Source organism: Oxyura jamaicensis, chromosome 3 (assembly GCF_011077185.1).
Source record: "Oxyura jamaicensis isolate SHBP4307 breed ruddy duck chromosome 3, BPBGC_Ojam_1.0, whole genome shotgun sequence".
In the NCBI taxonomy this organism is placed as follows: Eukaryota; Metazoa; Chordata; class Aves; order Anseriformes; family Anatidae; genus Oxyura; species Oxyura jamaicensis.
In genome coordinates this window covers 91,238,289-91,260,703 of record NC_048895.1, presented here as the reverse complement: position 1 = coordinate 91,260,703, position 22,415 = coordinate 91,238,289, and the positions used below count along the sequence as shown (strand labels likewise).

Below are 22,415 nucleotides of genomic sequence, written 5' to 3'. Positions count from 1 at the left end.
GAGGGGAGGGGAGGGGAGGGGAGGGGAGGGGAGGAGAGGAGAGGCGAGGAGAGGCGAGGAGAGGAGAGGAGAGGAGAGGCCAACACTTATGCCAATATCTACTTAGTGAAACTTGGCTCGTGTTTATGTCTTACAGTTATTCATCTAAGAGAAAGGATTTCCATCTGAATTATGAGAAGACACAAAATGAACCTAAAAAGAGGGAAACCTTTTAGTTCTGTCTCTGGCTGATAAAACAAAATTTTGCATATCCAGATGAAATATTTTTTAAACACTTCAAACTGCACACAATGGCTCCTCTTAAAATCAATAAATAAATGTCTGCCTTCTCTAAAACAGGTGGAAATCCAGTGGTAAGAATTCTCACTAACTAACACCCATAATCAAAACTGCACACTTTGGTGAATACTGCTGCAAGGTGTCTAAGCTGTCCATTCAACACTGAAGAAGTACTGAAGGTAAACACCCTATACTACACCTACCTCTCTGAAATAGACATTTGCAGGTTCACTTAAGTTAAGTTGCAGTTAACCTCTCAAAACAGTTAAAATGACAGAGAGAAAGTTTATTTTGATAAAACCTAAAAAACACCAATGAAATCAAATTGTATCAAGATGATACAGATGCAGTATATGAAAATCTTAAAGGAAAATAATGAAAATATTGCTCAGGCCTCAGAAGTAGCTTGAAACAAAAGTGTTCTATATCTTGTCTTGATGATTTTTTTTTTTTTGTGAGCATGCTTAAAATATTTGTACTGATACGAGTGCAAGTATAATATAACTATGCACATGAAGTATCATAAAAGCAATATACTGTAAAGGCTGACTAGTCAGGGATATAATTGCTTCTTAATCTGTATGTTATTCCCTGAATCATCAATATGGCAAGTTTTGCTATTGAATCATTACTTTCTCATCTGATTGGCTCATAGCTAAAGACATTTTCATTTCCTCATTTTCTTTCTGTTAGCGGTTATACTTTCTCTTTACAATTTACTGATATTCAGGAACCAAACTCTTTATAATTGTGTTGAACTTGATAATTCTGAGGAAAGAGATTATTAGAAGTGCAAATAACTGAAAGTATTACATTTACTTATTTAGATTACCATTTTTGTGGAACAGAGGGTGATCTAAATTTTAGTGGGTTGGGAAAAAAATCTAGATCCTTTGGGAACATTAACAAGTAGAAGGAACAGATAATTTGTTCAAAGTTGAACTTTCTGTCTGCACTCCAGAAATTATATATATATATAACATAAATTAAGAATGATGCCATGAAAATACATTATGATATACCTAAAAAACAAAATACTTACATGAAAAAAGCGAGAAGGAACATTCTTTGATCTTGACACGCCATGGAGGTCTATTGATTCAAATCTGACAAACTGTATGTTGTCTCTGGCCATCTGCTGCTTAATAAATTCAATATGAGAGAACAGGTGAAGGAGAGTTGGATTTCTGAGGCTGTTTATATCAGGCTCTCTGCTGGATGCTATAAGTGAAGAGGAATGTTCACATCAAATAAATAATGAATGCTGGAGTACAGGCTGTTCTCCTAAAAAAGTACAATAGTGGCAAACAATGACAAAAAAAAAAAAAAAAAAAAAAAAAAAAAAAAGAAATAAAAACAGTGTAAAAACAACTGAGAAAAAGATATGGATCACTGTGTTGGGTCTGTCTGGGATGGAGTCACCTTTCCCTGCAGCAGCCCACACAGTGCTATGCTTGGCACTCATAGCTGGAACAGCACTGGTATCACTCCAGTGTTGTGTCTATTGCTGCATAGTGCTGGCACAACATCAGAACTCCCTCCAAGCCCCCAAGAGCCAGCAGGCTGGGGGTGGGCAATTGATGGGGAGGGGACATCACCAGGGCAGCTGACCTAAACCAACCAAAGGGATATTCCATAACACCTGATGTCACACTCAGCAATAAAAGGGGGCCTCTCATGGGAGAGGGTCTCTCCTGAACAACCAGTACGCTTTTTGAGGCCCTGCTTCCCGGGACATGGCCGAACATCGCTCGTTGATAGGAAGTAGAGAATAACTTTTTTTCCTTTCTCTCTGTGCTTCCGCGCGGCCTTGTTTCTTTTGTTTCTTCTTCTCCCCATTCCCCTTCCCTTTAATTAAATCATTCTCATCGCAAACCTCGAGCTCTTTGTGTTGTCTTTTCTCCCGCAAACCTCTTTGAGGAGGGGAGGAGTGAGAGAGCAATTGTGGTGGAGCTCGGCTGCCCACTTGAGTAAAACCATCACAATCACAAAACTTTTGTAAGTAAACAGGCAATTTTTTGGCCTGAGGATCCATATGGAATCCATTGTTTTCTGGAGTGGTCTATAATTTTAATGAATTTTTATTTGATAAGAAAACACAGAAGAATCATGTAGTAAATCCAGGAATTTCTGAGGGATACCTCAGCTGTTTTTTTGGGTGAATTTAGGAGCACAAATAGCAGCTGGATATCTATTTGTCACTGAAAGCTGATAGAATTAAGGTGCTGTATTTCTTTAATGCCTTCAAAAAGCACATGGATACAGAAACGTGATTAAAAGAGCACTTATCTATTAAATCTTTCCCAATACCTTCTGAGGAAGCCTGCAGTCTTCTCCACAGGCAGCAGACATTTAAGAGAAGTTTATGTATTTACTGGTATAGTGTTGCCTTCTTTACTGTATTACTGCAGCTGTAGGAAAATATAAACTTCTTGATATAGTAACATTTGAGTATAACTTTTAAAAAGGAGCAGAGACCTGGGCACTCTAACTTGTTTTCACAAACCTCTTCATCTGCCAGATGGCTTTCCTTTTAAGTATCTAAGTATTATTACTATCCAAGTTAAACTGAAAAAAGCATTAATTTCAATTTACTAGAATAAACTTATTAAATCAAGGGCAAAATCTGATACTAAGAAAAAAAAAAAAAAAAAAAAAAAGTATAAAGCAAAAAGGTAAAACCAAGGAAAAAAATATATATATTTGTAACATTCACTTCTTCTTATGACCTCTTTCCCTTTCAGTTGCTTCAGTTGTGAGCTGCTTATTGAAATACCTTTTTTTATTCTGTCTTCTACAAACATCAGGGCACTATGTCGTTAAATATATGTACATTTAACAAGGAAGTATTGTTTAAATTTTGTGTTACATTCTCTGTTATAATTGCAGCTAAAACACAACTAATGAGTACAAAATATATGTAAAGTGTCCTTATCTTATCTTTGTCCTTACGTATGTCATCCAATTAATTATTTGAATTCCAGTTCAGTCATCCTATAACTTTGTTTTACAGCATAAATGTTTACTGACTTTTAGCAAATTTCACCTCCTTATGGACCATCAATTAACCATCTATTAACAGAAAATAAACTGTGGCTATTTGGATAGAGCTCATAAAGATTCAAGAATTTGTAAGAAGCTTGAGGTTTTTCCATCTAAAAACAGTGTTCAAGCCTTTGTTCTACAAGTATTTAACCCTTGTGTAAACATTAAAAAAGTAAAAACAATTAACTGAAGAAGCAAAAATTGTCTTCTCCATTTGGACTTCTTATGATTAATGATAAATCTTTCTAGATTTATCTAGAACTGAAATTAATATTGACCTAGTAGTAGTCTAAAATTAGGCAAAATACCAATTTGGACAGCACAATAGTCAAAAGACATATACTTATTTTACTTACAAGATCCTTGACACAAAATCTGTTAGAATCAATAGAAACACTCCCACAACTTTCACATACTTTTTAGAGGCAGTTTGTCATTTATAATACCATTTGTATATTGTCTTGCCTATTGAAATGATAAGGTTTTTTAAATTATATGATAGATTAAAATATTAATATCTCTGTCTTAATACTTAATATCTCTGATTTTGAAAATATTAAAGTGGATTTTTTTTTGCATAATATATAGAATGATTAATAACAATACTTATATTTCTCCAGCACAAGTCCCCAAAATATATTTTGTTGGTAGCTGCTGTATAAATCACTGGCAAACTAAGTCCCTGAAGCTAGTGATGACTCAAGTTTGGAAAGGTGTACTGGGGATCTGAGTACTTTGTCTTTTCCCAGTTTGTACAGTCATTAACTACAGCATTAGCTAATGGAGAGAAGGTAGCTAATAAATAAGTGTCTACCTGAATTCAGTACACAGTCTTACATTCTTATGAGGTAGGACTGTATTGATGAGTGTAATTGTTTCCCTAGCTCCCTGGGACTGTAAAGGTAACAATAAATTCATTCTCAATTCATAAACTTTATTTACAGAAACATGTATGTACATTTCACAAGATGTTCAGATTTGGTTTCAGATTTTCATTAAAAAATATATATATATATATATATATATATATATAAACCCATACTTTTTTCTTTTTTTTTAAAAAAAAAAAAAAAAAGATACATGTAGATCTTTACATATTTATGTTTAATCAGTAGCACACAGGAAAGCATTTAATGTTTCTATGGTTCTGTCTGTATTCAAGTTACCACAAAGAAAAACTTAGTATGGTTTATATTTGTTTTGCAATTACTAGAAACTAGCTACTAATTCATGTAAATTATCTACAGATATCTTTTTTAAATATGAATATACAAAACTACAAATATTATATTACCCCCTAAATCTACAAACTCTACAAACTAGATTATTCTGCTAGATTATTTCTAGCAGAAGAGTGATGTCATTCTTCAGTCATTACTATTAAAATCATTCAGTTTCTTAAGAACAGCTGAGTTCTGTCTAGGTCAAATCGTTAACATTTGCTTTATATTCTCAGAAAAGTACCATCACAGAAGGAAAGTCCACATGTCCCAGATCAATCTGTTGTTATCTGCTTGTTCAAAGAAATTCTTTCCCATGGTCTCTTGTTAAATCACATAGCATCTAAAGCAAACAATTTCTCAGTTCTATAAGAGGTGACTGTGTCAAGCTGATGAAAAGAAAAGAACATGTTACATGTTGCCAGGGGACTTAACAGTGACAGGAAAAGGCTGACCTAACAAATGTAGTAATATTGGAACCTCTTCTTTGAGAAATACAACCACCAAGGTAACATAAGGCAATAACAGCAGATACCAGGAGGTAGTCTCCAGATACAAACCATGCACTGGAGAAGGGACCATATTTCCACTGGTTCCCTCAAGTTTCCTCTTCCAACAGCACCAGATGTGCTAGACACAACCCTGCTGCAGTCACATAGCTGCTCTGCTCCCTCCTCCTGTCCCATGAGAAGGTGTCTGGGTGCCCTTAGAAATCAGTCATGGGGTGCTCTGAAGATATGTGTGATATTGACCCCCTTTATAAGTCTTAGGTAGATGATATTCACTGGCAATGTGTCCCACGGGATAAATACATTTATACCCTTCTAAATCCTATGAAAATATCTGCCAGTACTAACTTAAATATAGCCATTCATCTTTACATGACTCTGGTCTGTGTATTTAAGAACAGAAAGTGTACTTGGACTGTACAGCATATTCTTACATTTGTCTTAAAACATTGACAGCTTCTATTTTTCAAACCTCATATGACAGCCTTTCCAATGTTATGCATCATTCTTACTGCTAGTATTTAAAATCTTTCTTTTGTATCCCCATCTGTTTTTTAACATGGTAAGTAGGAGTACTGAGTTATATTTAAATAGTAGTATTGATATGAATAGAAATCAAAAACATTTACACTTGAAAACATTATGTAATTGAACTTTCTTTTCACCTAAATGTAGTTTCATCAAAAATGTTTACAATATTGGTTTCTGCAGTCAAAAGGTGTTCCATAACTTTTATTTTTGCTCCCCTACAAGACCTCTGGCAGGGGAAGAAAGGTGTAAGCATACCAAAAATTTATCAAAACGTGGGAGAAAGTAAAAATATTTCCCTGATCTGTTTGATTTTCATACTTTGAATGTTTTTCCATCTGTTTCTTTGTCTCATTTTATCTTGCTTTCCTTTTTAATCTTAACTCTGAAAAGGGCTTTTTAAACTAATGTGGTCACAGAGAAGTTCAGCTCTTTTTCATTAGTTTTATATCTAATTTAAAGGCCAGTTTCAACCATCCATGGATTATTCTTTCCAAACTGTATGACAGTATATAACGTGGCTTCTCAGAAGAGCTACCTTATTGAGAATTAAAATACAAAATATAATTTTATTTAAAAATTAATGAAGGATAAAAGACTCATTTTTTCTATCTTCCAGGCTGTTTTATAAAATGGCTGTTATGTATTGAATGGGAAAATGATCACAGTTTTATATAAAAGTTAGAGAAGATTCCACCTAGACAAGAGGATTTGAAAATAAAATATGTAGACCTCTGAAAAATCATAATGTGTGTAATACCTAATTGATAATCTTAAATGTGATGGATCTAGAGTGCCATGCCTTTCTTCAAACTCAAATAGAAAAATTGGATTTAAGGGAGGAATCATTAAGCCAAGTTCCATTAAGTGAGTTATACAGTATTGCAAACTAGATAGCCCCTTCTGATTTAAAAATATTTGAAATAATGAGAAAAAAAAAAAAAAAAGAGTCTTAAAAAATAAAACAATACAAAACAATGAGTGCAAGAACCACATTAAGCCAAAAGTAAAATTATTTAGGGGAAAAAAAAAGGTTTTGCACAGTAGTCAATGTAGAGACTAAATTCTTCTTGAATACATTATAGAAGGAGAGATGGCAAGCAAAGAAATCAAGCAGAGAATCTATTCCACTAACATTAGGTGTAAACTAATTGTTTTGGCAATTGTTATTATCACTGTTATTAGAGAGAAACTAAGTGTCTCTAAAGGACAGGAAGAATTACTGTCTGACTATACCTCTTTTTCTCACAAAGCTACAGGATGACTAGCTTACCACAGGCACCAGAGACAGATGAGAAGAATTTCACCCAGAAGGGTACATAATAGAGCAGAAAGATAGGCTGGAAGTGCTATCTGAGCATTTTTGTTTTGTATAGATCAAGAAAAAAAATGGAAAATCATACAGTCACACAGCAGGAAGAGATTTTCAGCTATTGGTATGGAAGATAAAGGACTTAGGAGTTTTGGTTTGCTTTAAAGAAAAATATCTGCTCTTAGAGATTGTGAGGAAAAAAAAAAAAAAAAAGAAGCAAGTTATATACAGCTCAGCTCTAAGGAAAAATGAAAGAAAAAGAAAATATGATAGTTTGTTTGACAGCAAATAGGGGCAATTGAGCAGGTTTAGGAAGGAGCTAAGCTTCAGCCATGCTATATTCAAGTTGAGTTCAAAATGTTGAAAAAGCAACATCAGAAAAAAAATGAACTGCAGATAGGGTATAAGAAAGGAATATGATGAAATAACATAGTATTTTTTTTTCTCTTTAGGAGAGCTGTGAGAACAGAACAGATTATATAAAATATAAAGCAGAGAAGACCAGCAATTCAAAAACACAGTCTTCCCCACAGAAATCCCCAAAGTAATGCAGGAATGACTGCAAGAGGTACTGGACATGATCAGCCCAGAACAGGATCTTACAAACCTCTCCTGTGTCCACTTACAGCTCCTAAAGTGTCTTCATTTCTGCTTCCTTATCACTGAGCAAAATCAGTGGGAACAGGCAGACATGCCTCTTCCCAGGGGAGCACAGGGGATGGTGAACTCTGGCAGCAAGGAGTTCAGACTTTGTTAAAGACATGTGGACAAACATTAGTTTCTGTGGAGCAAAAAGTCTATGCTATTTGCATTGTGTGAAAATCTTCTTTTCATACTTCTGCCTGTAAATGCCAGTTATCATCCTTTCTAACTGCCTTTTTACCAATAGTGAGAGCTTTGAACATGTTAAGAATGGCATCATGAGATTACTCATTGTAATGGAAAAGTGCTCATAGAATTTATTAGCTCCACTCTTAAGAAATATAACCTGTTAGCAGCTATTTGACATATGGGTCCCTTCCAACTCAGGATATTCTATGATTCTATGACATGCTTTTCTTTAAAAGGAGAATTTATCATAGGAACTCCTTTGCTCTTCCTTTTTTTTTTCCTCATCTACAGGATGTACAAAAGGGAATTTGAAGCCCACTTGATAGCCCTATTACAGTGTGTTGCCCACCTACAGCTACATGGAGATGCTGCTGACTCAAGATCCAGAGGAGAGTTTTGTCCTAAGCCTGTGCAGTGGCACCAGGTTGTTCAGGTTCCTCTATTATATACTGGGTGGTCCAGATGGCTGCTGAAGCCACCTGTAGTCTTCGACTCTGGCAATTAATTTCCTTTTGTGACAAAGAGAACCCCAATCATGATCCTTGGGAACTCCAAATTTCTCAGGTAAATGTTTCTTCTGCCTCCTCTCTGTTTACCACAGTATAAACATTTCAGTTTAGCAGTATGCAAAGCAACATGGAATATGTTCTGAGTTCAGTGAAGTTAATATACATTTACAGAATATACTACCTATATAATACATGCATTCTTGTGTGTGTATAAAGTGTTGTGTAATGCTATATACATAAAACTTCATCTGCATTTTTGCTATTTGGAAGACTCTCTTGGTCTCCCAAGATCACAGGCAGTGAACAGATTACAAAGCATCTAATTATTAATGACTACACATTAATTTGCAGAAGTGTCCATAATTATCGTATATGGATACTTATGCAAATAAAATTCATAAATTCATATTAGTGAAGTCAGTAGAGTTACCTAATTAGCTGTGTTAGCTTCTGTCTTTCCATGGTGATGAATTAAATTCAAAGAGCTTTAGTTTCAGCTCCAGTTTCACTGACAGTGTCTAAACAATACTTTTCATATTGGCCAAATACTTTGTGTGTCATTTATTATTATTATTATATTAATAATAATATTGCCCTCAAACACTTTTCACAAAAGAGCTAGCAAGCAATATATGAAGTATTCAGAAAATGAATAGAAATCTCATGCAACTTCCAAAGAGAATTTTGAACTTTTTTTTGAGAGATGTTAACCAGGTAACTAGTATGGCTGTATTTCAATCCTCTGCATTACAATAAGTCCCAGTTACGTTTTAGCCCTCCTACTGCTTCCAGCTAGTGATTGTCCCTTAACTGAACGGATAGGTGTGTAGTTTTAGAACAGTAGGGTATACTCCAGACATTCAAATGTCTATAAGTGCTCAACATAATAACAAAAGAATTACACTGGGCATTATTTATCTAATAATTGTTTATTATAGTCATATAATTTCAATGCTCTCCTACTTTATATTCTATATTAAACAAAGACACAAAGAGAACAATCTCAGTGTTTATATGTAAATCCAATGTTTGGAAAATTTACTGAATATGAGTAGTATTTCAGATGCATTATAGAAGTATAATATACATGTATAGATCCAAGACTTTTGTTCAATCACTTTGGTAACTAAAATGTTCAAGATAATATTTTAGTCATAAAAATAAAATATTTAGGATTTTTTCTTATAAATATAATAGGCAATGAAATATTGTTTATGCAAAGTCTCATTAAAGACTGCAGAATTTTATCTAAAGATTTATTCCCTTCATTTGAGCTACAAAGTATATTCAATTAAGATTAATTTCAAAGCACACATATTTCTATGTAAGTAGAAACTATTTCTACACAAAGAATGTGTTGGGTTTTTTTCCATTTATTAGTGGAACTATAAAAGTATACATGACTCCCTGTCATTTGTTTGGTCAAAGACAAATGGAATCCAAAACTTACAAGAGTTTATTTTGGTTTAGATGTAAACAAACTGTGAGGAAACAGTATTTCCTCACCTCCCTTCATAGTTAGTTTTCAACTAGAGTTCTCTCACAGTCATTGTTACTGCCAGTGACACAGATAAAGATTAACCCCAGGTTCATTTAGGCATTTCAGAGCTAGGAAAATAATCTAAACTAAACATGTAGAATTCTTCCCCATTGAGGAGAAAGAGAAGCCAATTTCCCAAGGCCAATTTCTCATTAACCATTCTGTCTTTGAAGAGAGAATGACTGTCTTTCTCTGTCTTTTTCTACTGACAAAGAACTGAGCTTGACTAGATAGACACTTTAGTGGCTATATTCTGGTTGAAATCTCTCTGTGGAGTCTACAGTTAATCTAATCAATTCCTTAAACTTTTATATGGTGTTATGACAAAGAATAGTTATATTTTTAAAACTTTGCAGAAGTTTTTTTGGTTTTGCAGAAAACAATAGTAATATAAATTTGGCAATGAATTTTGCTAGCCTTTCAGCAGGGAAAAAAAAAAAAAAAAACAAAAAACTGTAAGGGAACAACATCCATTGTAGGCTAAGAAATAATCCTCTAACTTGTTTATTCTAGTAGACAAAAATACAGAGTGGTTTGAGCACAAAATATAATTTCAGACATTTATATTTCTCTTATAGTGCACCGAATTAGCTCTGATGATCATAGAGTCATAGAATGGTTTGGGTTGGAAGGGACCTCAAAGATCATCCAGTTCCAGGCCCCCTGCCATGGGTAGGGACACCTCCCACTACATACAACTGTTCATGGATAACTTATTCAGATTTGTTCAAACACAATGTCTACTGAAAAATCCTCCTGTGGCCAACAAAATTTGGTTTATTCAAACTGTCTGTTTTCAAAGCACTTACAATCATGTTTGTACCATCTGAAAGCAGACTTCAAAGAGCAGGATAACAATATTATAATACAAATTTAACTGTGGCTATTACATTTTATTATATAGTCAATGATGGACTTTTTTTTTTATTAATGAAGAGTTAAGATTCGTATTTATTGTATCAGTCAGATAAGTCAGAGGGCATCATATCTACTCTGAAAAGCTGATGATGTTATCTGATCCTGATACTCCTGGAAGGTTATTAACGTTATATCTCTTCAATTGGCAAATTGTTGTGTTCTTCCTGGAAAAGACACAAAGCAACTAACTGCTCAAGCCCATTACATTATTATAGTTAATAGTAGCTTTCAGCTTGCTGATCCAGCTAGCCCAGAAGTTTAGTTTTTACTGTTTCAAAGAAACTACTACCTATTAGTAGCAATTAATTGGCTCTATAAACACTTTGGAAATGGACTTATTGAACAGCATGAAGATAAGTGGAAGTTCTCTGCCTCATTTGCTTTTCTTCCCCTATAGTTTATATTAGATGTTTTACATTCCAGTCATCTCACAGGACTAATAATTGCAAACATCATCCCTACATGGGAGCAATTTCCACTGCTGGATATGTTAACAAAAAGGAAATTTTAAGAAGCCCAAATGCCTTCAGAGTTTTTCAGTGTCTAGCAGACTTTTGGGAAATGTTGCCTGCACTTAGTTTAAATGAGGAAATATTTCAGTCTTAATGAACATGACATGACCACTTGTGCATGGCAGTTTTTGACAGGCAGCTTGGCATCCTAAATGCCTTACTTTCTAAAAAACTCAGCATAGATGTAGAGTAGAACTTCTGATTCACCCCAATGATACAGAAACTACGGGTGTCAGTTTTCTCATTAGTTCTGACTAAATTTTGCAACTTCACAAAACACCACAAAATAACAGAAACATTTTCTTTAACAGCACAACAGGTGATGGCTAAATATCCTTACCAGTGTGGCTTGCAGAAGAGCAGAACTCAATCTCCAGAGCAGTGCTTTCTGTACTCGTAGAAGTTGCTGGTTGTCTCAGAATAGGTTGATCCACCTCACCACCTGCTGGCTGTTGCTGATCAGACCCAGCAGAGCTGAGGACCAGAAGAGACTTGCTCTGCTGTCCCACTCCCTCCTTGTGGAAACTGTGGTACTTTTGATTCTCTTTTCCAAAATGGAGACTAAACATCTCAAAGGGTCTGCCCTGTTTGTCAGCTATTTTCTCCCCAGGCTTCAAGTTTTGCTGAGAAAAAGTGCCACCTGACCTGCAACTGCAATTGGGCCCATGGTCAGTCAGAGGACCTTCACTTAGAAGTTTTTTCAGCTCTTCCAGACTTTGATCAGAAATGCCAGGTGTGAAAGACTCTGCAGTACTTCTTCCTTGTGTGGTTGCAGTACTCTCCAGGAAGCCTGTCTTTGGCATATGAAACTTGCTGTCTTCATCTGTCCTACCCTGTTCTTCTTGTATACACTCCATCTTTTCACTGTTCTCTTCCTTGTACACTGTGTCTGCACACCCAGCTTTTTCTGTGTTGCTGGCAGCTTGTACACCCATGGGCAACTTTGTTTTACCTGGTGTATCTATCTTCTTATGCATTTTTTCTATTACTTTTTCCCCAGTGCCAGCATTTTCTGGGATTTCATGTGTTTCCCCAGACATGTCTTCTTTCACGTTGCTGACAAAATGGGAACTGCCACTACCCCCTCTGTCTTTTTCCACTGGAGGAAAATTAGACAGGTTTTGAAGAGATTGATGTGATGGTGGTTCTGAACAACCAGTGATTCCTTGAAGATGATGAGGATCTGGGATTTTTGAGGTATGAGACAACGCTGTCTTCTCATTTTCTAACAGAGGAACATGCTTTATGGTACATTTGACTCCTTTTTTCTTTCTGAAACTACATATATTGTTGCCATCAACTTCATCATTGGCACTTCCAGATGTGTTCTGTAACCAGCAATAAAATATACAACCAAATAATATGCATAAATGGAAAAGAACATAAGAATGGTCTACTAGCACCAGATTCATTTACCTTGTTGCACTTCCATCACTTCTTGGTCATGGAGGTCTCTGTGCATACTTACTACCTTCAAAATATGCTATTTGGATAAAATTTTCTTACTGAAAATTGAGTGAGAAGGTCTTAGATTTTAAAACAAAACTGGTCAAAGTACCTTCATAATTTAATTTTTAAGCAGACTTGATAAATTAAAATCTAAGACCCTGTACAGTGTGCCATCATTTGTCCAAAAAACATGGCCTTTAAATGTGAAAAATTGTATTTTAATCATTACATTTATACATGTTCTTTTTCATTTGTATTTATAAAGGAAATAAATAGCCTTAAAACACAGATCACTGCCAATCATTTGGGATTGTATGGGAAGTGAAACCTAAAAATAATCTGGCTTTAACTGAATTTCAAGGATCTAGTTTGGCCAAATAATCAAATTCCCAGGGCAGCTGTCAAAAGAACAAACCTCTATTTGGATATATAATGAGGAAAGAGCCAGAGGATAGAGGATGATGTTTACCTTTACATTTGGCATTGATATGATTTACATTGTAGTGTTGGGAGCAAAATTTTAAACTGATATAAAAAATATGGAGATGGTGCAGAGGAGCAACAAAAATTAATCTGTTAGCATTATCCCACAGAATATCAAGAAGTGTCTGAATCATCTCTCCTAAGTATACTGATAGGACCATGTGTGGTCCTATTACTGTGGGTAATTACCCCATCACTGTGGGTAATTAATTATTTTACAGACTATCAAGGTAGGGATCAAATTCTCCATCTCGAGATGTCCCAATCAAGACTCTGTAATACTGTTTAACCAAAATATATATCACTCCATAGCTGATCACAAACTGTTATATTGCTCACGAAATCCTGTTCAAGCATTTATGGATGACTAAGCAACTTCGCCAAGAGTTCTCTATTTGCTAGGGTTGGACTGGAATTAACACCTGTAAAATCACTGGGAAACTGAGAAATGCCATCTTTATTACTGTTCTTCACCTTTTTCACAAAGACTAGACTCTCTCCAATTTCTGAATTTACAGAAGAAATAGGGATCTGCACAGAAGCAAAGTGAATGCCAGTCTGGATATAGGCAAAAGAGCTTCCTGCTGGCAGATAAAAGCATTTAGAAGAAAAGACAGCAGAGTATGAAACATACATGGAAGGAAATAGTCACATGTCTTCCACTAAGATAATTACTACCTCCCTTTTTCTGTATTATTCCTCCTATTTTCTCATTATGTTCACCCATTATGCTGTTTTCCATTAATACCCCTGTCAAAAAGGCATAAGACCTTTTTTTCCTGAAACAGAGCTCAAGGAAATATTTCCTTCCTCTCTCCCCCTTGCTCTGAATCTCTGTGATGCACTTAACTACAGCTTCTTTTGGAGCTCACTGGGACATTCCTGCTAGACCAGAAGGCAGATGACTGCCAGCTCTCTAAGAAGGACATGACATTCTCTGCCTGCAACTCCCTTGCACATATCACAACTGTGACTTGGTTGGCTCTTTGAATCAACATGATTAGTGTCTCAGTGACAACAGAAATCTTTGCTTACCTCAGTTTTAGTACTCGGTTTCCAATGATTCCATTTTGTCATCAAAAAGCTTTGGTTTATTCTCATAAAATGATTCTGATACCTCTACACATTCACCCATGTAGAATAGACCTAATTCCTACAGCTCTGTATCATAACAGAATAAAAATGTAATGAAGTTTCCTTCATTTACATTCAGTAATATTCCTGAATAACAAAGCAGACAAGAACTGCTTATAATGGAACATTTTAACATCCTCATTAGTAATACAACTTAAATGAATCTGGGGAACAACTGATTGCCAAATGGAGAAACCTAAATCATTTTTAAATGAAAGAGGCATCAAATTAAATTTCTAGATATATAAAATGTTTTTTTCTGAAAGGAGAGAAGATTTTCAGCTATGAAAATTATAATCATTAAAGGATTTCATTTTTAATGAATTTATGAAAAATATTTACTTAAACGTCATTTGTGGCAAAGGCTGCCATCATTAAAATATTCAGATTTCCTCTTTATGAAGTCTTCATATTTCCTTTGTCTTCTTCCATAGCTTGAAATCAGTAACATAACATAACAATATCTGCATTTCTGCCCTATAATGCATTTGTATATACTATACTTAAAGATAACTACTGGAGATCTAATATTAGACTCAATTCTTGTCAGTTATCCCTATTGTAGATCTTTGAAAACATGTTGAACATAACTAAATATGAACACGTCCTTTTGTATAATACTTAGATATTGAAATCAGACAAAGAGTAGTTCATGTAACAAATGTAAAACATCAGAAATCTACCTGTTCGTGTAGTTAACCATGCTAAATAATTTCCTGAACACAAGGTTCACATCATAATCATTACCAAAACAAATTCCTTCTGAACAGGGAAGAGAAAGATAAGGACTGGCCACTTGTTTCCATTAATGGAAACATTTCTTTGTAGTAAAATTCTAATGGCCAATGTGGCTATAGCAAATAATTTATTTCCTGTCAGAAATTGAGGCTATGGTACTGCATTTTTATCATAGGATATTTATCATAGAAAAGGGATATTGTGCCCATTGCTCTTAAATAAAAACACTGACCATTTTTTGCTTTTAAAGAAAATAAAATCTTGCATTTACACAGAGAACAATCTATGCATTACTTAGGACCCTCAGCACAGGGCACTCTGTGATTTTGTCTCTGTGTAAGAATGATTCTTCTAAATAAACTGAGATATGTATTAATTTTCATTTTAAAGTAATTTCATGGCATTTTCTGAAGTGGACTAATGCTGAAGTTTTTGTAGGGTAGAATTATAGCATCCTTTCATATCAAAAATAGTCATATGCATGAGTTGTGGTACAGCCTTACTATCTAGTAGTTTATGTGTGTGTCTACCACAAGAAAGAGTCTAGTGCTTGGACACAGAGTCAGAAGAACCCAGGAAACAGGACCTAAGAATTTTCTCATTAATTTAATATTTCTAGAAATTTTCACTTACAGAATACAGAATCAAGTAAAGTAGCAGCTTGAAAGACTTAGCAGGATAGTGATCATGACTTAATTTCATTGAACCATGTGTCCTGCTATGCAGAAAGGAAAATAGAAATATTCATGGCACTAATATGGAAAAGTTTTAATTATTTTTTAGGTCATTACTGAAATTACTGAATGTTTCTACATTTTTGTTGCTGTGTGACAGCATTTAACAGGAGCTACTATAGCTACATGAAAGTTCTTTCAGCCAACATTTGTTTCAGAATTAGTCATGGGGTTGGTTTTTTTGTTTGTTTGTTTGTTTGTTTCTTATTTTCAAATATTTACTGACACACTAAGTCAAAGATCTTGAAAGTTTTGAAGTTTTCTTCTCTTTCTTAACTCATAAATACTCAGGTGGTGATTCAAATATTCTTGCCAAAAAGGTTATTTCCAAAATGTAAATAGTGTATGCAATACTATGAAATAAATCTGAAGTTTAGGTTTTCTAAAAGGTGTATCTGATATTAAATGTCATTGATAGGTATCGGTACTCTGCCAAGGCTTGACTTCCATTGGGACTTCTTGCGTCAGTGCTGTAACTCATGCCAGTACATTGATCCCCTTTTCACAGGGGATTTGGTCCTGGAAAGCTTTCAGCAGAGGTGGACCGCTGTGAGTCCTACAATAGGCAGGAAGACTAGGGATGAAATAGACTTAATGTCTTGTTAATAAATAATTTCAATTCACACAAATAACAGGTTTGCATGTCTTCACAAACACCTAGTGTATCATGTCATGTGCACAAGAGTCTGGATGTCTGTGACTACCAACAGAACAAAGTTCTCAAACTACAGTGCTTCAGGGCTGCACTTGTGTATTACATAACTGTATTAGGGTGCTATACAAAATATAGCACTATACAAAGTATAGCACTAATATCATTGTATTAGGGTGCTATTCAAGAGAATATCCTGCTGTTCAGCTCTCACATGACAATGGCAAGTAAAAGGTGTAGAGAACAGAAGACAGTATCAACAAGCAAATATTTCAGCCCTGTGCAGATGAAATTGCTTGCTCTATTTAACCCAATTACATGCCACTGCTGGCATGTCATCAGGCTCCTACAGCTGAAAGACTTTTTATATCTTGTGGCAACACGAAAACCATACATCTAAAGCAATTTATCTCCATCAGTTTGTGTTCACTTCTAAGCTTTGTACAAGCTCTGAAGTGGAACATTAACTATATCATGAAATACAGCACTGCCAAAAGGCAGTTCGTCTGTAAACTGCCAATCCACAAGCCGAGAACATTTGGAAATGTAAAGTGTTGCCTTTGGGAGGAATAATAAACACAGGGATATCTGCTTTGTGGAACAGGTGAAAATCCGCAACAGTTCTTGAACCTTTGCCTTAAAGGACTTTTATAGATGAATCAAAATATATCTGCAATGTACTATGAGACAAATTCAGATGTTGCAGAGGGAACCTTCTATTTTTTCTTATTTTTTGTTTCCTTCCTGACCTTAGGAAAGAACTCAAACATTATTGGGATTTATAAACCTCTCAAAAAAAAAAAAAAAAAAAAAAAAAGATAAAGAGAAATGAGAAAATAAGTAAATAAAATAAATAACAACAACAACAACAAAAAAAACTCATACTACAGCTTCTGAAAGGAAAAAAAAGGGAGAAAAGAAATATGGATATGGTTTAAAAGATTCCCTGAGTAACTGCAGATGAATAGCTGCACTAGGATTTATATCACAGAGGAAAGTGAGAGAACAGTGAAACTCCTGCAACAGATTTTATATATATAATCAACAAGATAACCCAATGTTTCTGCTACTGGCTATCCAAAAACCTAATGCAGCCACTCAGCAAACAGCACTGGTGTATCAATCATATTCTTGTTTTCTCTTTTCTTTCAAATTATTAACCAATTGTAGCCATTATTTAGTTAGGAGGTCAGGGAGTAAGGAGGTCAAATTGTGATGATCTTCCTCCGTTATCACTAAAGATTTTTGAAGAATGGAAGAGTCATTGTGTGTAGAACATCAAGACATGAAAATCTGGTGTTAAAATTAAAAAAATATGTAAGGTGTGATTATTTATTTAAAGTTAAATAGCTTCACATGGGTTTGAATGTTTTTCTATCATAAAAGTCGGTGATGAAAAATTTAAATTAAATGCTTCCAGTCTAATTTCCAGTTTAAGAAAATCTTAAAATATTGTTCAAATGATGTTGACAACTAGCCTTATTCACATTGTTTGAGCATTTTTCCAGACTTCAAAAGTAAACAAATTTTTGTATTGCACTTTGATTATCTTTCAATGGTTATGGAACTGTAAATGCTGAAGAACTTTCTCTAACCCACTCTGGCTGTTACCAGGTTACCCTTTGCAGCTTCCTCTGTTTGGTACAGTCAAGTTAATTACTGTTTTCATGTGGCAATAAATCTCAAAAACTAAAATTCAAGTCTTAACAAGAGGAGCTCCTTAAGACATTATACAACAGTGTACGTAAATCTAGTACATCCATGTCCAAGTTTTTTTCTCTGTTTCTTTCCCTGACAGATGGAAAGGGTTACCCAGCTGCTTGCCCCAGCAACTAGGCAGCGAAGGAGCAGAGGATGATGGAATAATTATCTACTGCTGGGAATGAATGCAGCTTCACTAGAGACACTGGAGCTACTCAGATTTATACCAGGAAGGAATTTGGCCCATGGAGTAGAGATCCACAGAAGACAGCACAGACATTTCCAGGGAGTCGCTCCAGGAACAGAGAAGGATTTTGGTTTTTTGCTTGCAATGCTAAAACAATGTATGCTACTGTAAATAGACACTGGTGGTTTGTAAGCTAGAGACATGAAGATCACAGCACATTGTCAAGTTATTGCTGTAACTAATTTCTCTCTCAGTGACCTTGTTTTATAAAGTGGTTCTCAGATAGTGATTTACTGCTACAAAAACCTCCCTGTGAAAGACCTGAAAGTGGCATAAATATTAGGTACATGTGATTGTTTTGCAGTTAGAGAAGCTGTGAAGCACAATCTTGCCATAGGTCATGGGAAGATGTGTGGTAATATTAGGAGCAGAAGCAGTCTCCTTTCTTTTTTGAAACTTTTAAATATACTCAGGATTATTAATGTCCTTCATGGGTAAATGAATAGAAGAGTTTAGCTCACTTATTTTCACATCTGACATCTGCCTTCATCTGCTACTCCCATCCAAAGCCTTCATGCTACATATCTAATTAGTAGATTAGTTCTCAAGGTCATTGATTCACTGCTTCAAGGCGGCAGAGTCCTTGGGGTAAAGTTATTTGCAAATATTTTCTCTTGAACTGTGCCACCTGCAACATGTAAGAAAATTCCCTAAAGCAAGATAGAGTCTCAAAATTAAGAAACTGATCCTGCTTTCAAAATGATTTTGGACCAGAAAAGTACTTTGGTGGTGTCATCTCCAACTTGCAGTAGTGTAAATAAGATGTAAGAACAGGATTCATTTAACACATGACTGATCCTCTGTCTGGAAGACATTTGCAAGGAAATGGACTTGATGATCTACAGGATTTTTATGTCTAATTTCTATGACTCATTTCTTATTCAAAGATGGTCTGGGAGGCAGTTAGTGACTCAGAGAAGGTATATCTCTGGCACAGTATTAATTTGTTCACCTTGATAAGAAATTTTAGTAGCCTCAGGAAGTCTGTCTTCACCTTTACTTCCAAGCTACCTTATATCTTTCTCAATATTTTTAATTAAACATTTTAATTTCATGTTTTTCACAATGAGACCTCTTGGACCCTACCCAAGATAACAGTGGTTGTTGGTTTTGTTGTTGTTGTTGTTTGTTTGATTGATTTTAATTTTGTTGAAAATATTTACTACGACTTCAGGGTCAGAATCAGCTTTAAAAAGCTCTTATGTAGAAACTAAACAGCTCCAACTCCACTCAGCTCAGTAGAACAAATCAAGAGCATCACTTTCAGGTCAGACATTTGTCTTAGTTTTTTCATTTACATTTATGATGCCATTCTACTTTACCACAAATATTAATAGTTCAGATTTTAGACCTCTATTTCTGATACTTTTGCTAAAGTTATAAATGAAAGGTATAGGAAATTAAAATGTGTTAGACTTGCTTTCTAAGATAAATGATTGTTTGAGCTTAAACCAGAAGTCTTTGACCTGAATCTGGCTCAGAATTAGACCATGCACAACACACATGCATGAAGACACACACATACACCACAATTAAATATTTGCTCACTTAAAATCTTGAAGCAGATATTAAAAGTATTTTATATTGTGTTATCTGCTCAGATATAATTCACAGTCAGTCCCTTACCTCCTGAGTAAGATCTTCCTTTTCATTCATGTCCGCGTCATTCTAGTTCAAGTCACCATTAGAAATGGCTTGGTAAAATTCTAATAGAAGTACATCCCGTATTTATAGGCATGGACAAAACAAAGGTTAGTTAAAACAGAATTGCTGTAAAGTTCTTTTCCCAGAAGGCTATGCAGGTGATGAACCATACAGAGCAACCCTAATGTGTCATGGCCAAGAGCATCACTTTCTGGAACAGTGTTAAAGTAGTAAAATAACAAATGCACATTATTAGCTGCCTGCCTGGAAACAAAGACAACTGAGTATAAAACTGTTTTGCTCAACTTTTCTCCTCACAAAAGGTTTTTTTGCTCTGCAGCAAGCCATTTTTGTTCTAGAACAGAAGCTATTGTTAGGCTCCTTCGAGGTAAAACCTATACTGGACTTTATAACAACAGTATGTTATCAGGGCACAGAGATAGGAATTTGAAAGGCACAGCACACTACAAGAACAACACAAAGTACTAGACTGCTGTTCTAGGTGCTTGCATGTAGCTAATTAATACTGGTGGATCTTTTTTTTGTAGACTTGGGGGAAGGGTTTTGTATGTTTTTTTGTTTTTTTTGTAGTGTTTGGTTTTTTTTCATCAGGTCTCTGAAATCATATCAGTGATCAGATAGCTAAGGTTGCCTTTCTTATACTCCTTTAATTATCTGTTTTAATATGTATTCAAAGGATTACGTTTAACTGATATTTCATTCATCCAATTTCCTTTAGCTGACCTAATGTTAGAGGATGACTGTGTGTGGTTATTGCTGGCTGGTGTGGTTATTGCTGGCAGCTGATCTCCCAATAAAGTCACATGAGCATCACATTAAGAATAGCAAAAAAAAGCTATCATCATGCAAAAAAGCAGGTTCAGTAATTTTTCATACTTTTTAAAAATAAAATACCGAGTTTGTTAATATTACCCCATCAAAATAACAATTATGTATTTGGAGTTATAGTTGACAAAAATCTCTGGCTTCAGTTAAATTTATAAAGATAGGTACCCAGGACCCAAATAATGATTCTGAAAACCCTTCCTCAACTTGGAGGCACTGAAAGACTCTGGAGCTCTTATCTTGGTTACTCCATCTGCTAAAGTGCTCCTACTGCCGTTATTCTGGACTGCCCAACTTGTCACAAAGCAGAGCAGGACAATATCTGCATAACTCTGTGAGTTTATCAGTGTTCAAGAAATAGACTTACTCATAAGATTTTAACAATGCAAAATTGTGCTAAAAATGCTTTTTTCAGCTTATACTAGCTACAAATTAATTTTTAACAGCTCATAAAAGGTGTACTAGGTACCCTAATGTTTTCATGGATATATGGTCTTTGTAGCATCCCTGGAAAGTGACCCCAAAGAACAACCCATAAGCATGTTCTCTGGAGGAGAAGCAGAGATTTACACAAAATGTTCTGTTTCTTTTAGAAGGTAGCACTGATATCATGAGTCTGTGTAATTATTTAATTTAAATATGCTGGGCTTCAGCCACAACTTATCAAATATTAATCTAAAAACCTAGACACTTCAGAAATACAACACAGAGACCAGCCATTAACAAAAGTGATCACTTAATATTTTAACTACAAATACTTTGTATGCATATGATGAATACGTGGTAATGAGAAAGTGGAAACTGCTCATTTATCCCATTAGCCTCTCTTCAGTAGCTAAAAAAGAGAGACAGCTTCACTTATGACAGCCATTGCAGCAGATAACTGCCAGCTCAGGGGAGCTCTCTGCTGGCTAGCAGCCAAAATCTCACTTCATCATCACTGGTTTACAACTATGTCTGATCCCAGCTACTGATGTCAGGTTTTTTTTTTGTTTGTTTGTTTGTTTTTTTTCATGTGTTTTCCAGAGAAAAGATGAAAATTATCCCTGTTCATAATCTTCTCCCATTCGAATTGGTTTTCCAGAAGGGGAAATTTCTACATACTCTTAATTAACTTACTTTTAAGTAGTAAAGAATCAGGCCTCAGGCATCCACTGGGAATCTTTTTCTCTCAGTGATGGGTGTAGGTTACTTTCAGTTGTTAATTTCAAAGGGTTCCCTGGAATACCTACATTTTTAAAAAGAAACTGTACAGGACAAAATTTCTGTATCTTGGATAGGTCTTGAATGGTGCCTAGTGATTCCCAGGTTGGAGGAAGGGAGGATTACATCCTGTAATCTGTTCATGGGCCTGGAAAATTTATCACAGTAATTTTATCACTTCCATTTATCACCTAAATTTTATTGGATGCAGCCATTCCTGTTTCTAATCCTGACAAGCATGCCAAAATACAACTTTACCCCCTAACTGCTTTCAAAAGTAGTTCTCTTAGAGATTGCTAAAGTAGGTAACTAAAAGTTAATAGAGGAAACAGTTCAAATGGAAATTTGCTTCCTCCACTCACAGAAGCCTTTAAAAATAAA

At 35.1% G+C, this 22,415-nt stretch overlaps 1 protein-coding gene across 1 annotated transcript in view; it reads right to left on the bottom strand.

Moving 5' to 3' along the window:
• Positions 1-20,046, bottom strand: part of LGSN (lengsin, lens protein with glutamine synthetase domain) — a 26,458-nt gene extending 6,412 nt beyond the window's left edge. The window contains exons 1-3 of the mRNA XM_035322246.1: positions 19,968-20,046; positions 11,544-12,531; positions 1,322-1,500 (exon numbers count right to left, since the gene is read on the bottom strand). Coding sequence (XP_035178137.1) covers positions 1,322-1,500; positions 11,544-12,531; positions 19,968-19,997 — 1,197 coding nt within the window. The 5' untranslated portion in view covers positions 19,998-20,046. The remainder of the gene's footprint in view (positions 1-1,321; positions 1,501-11,543; positions 12,532-19,967) is intronic.
• Positions 20,047-22,415: the final 2,369 nt, after the last annotated feature.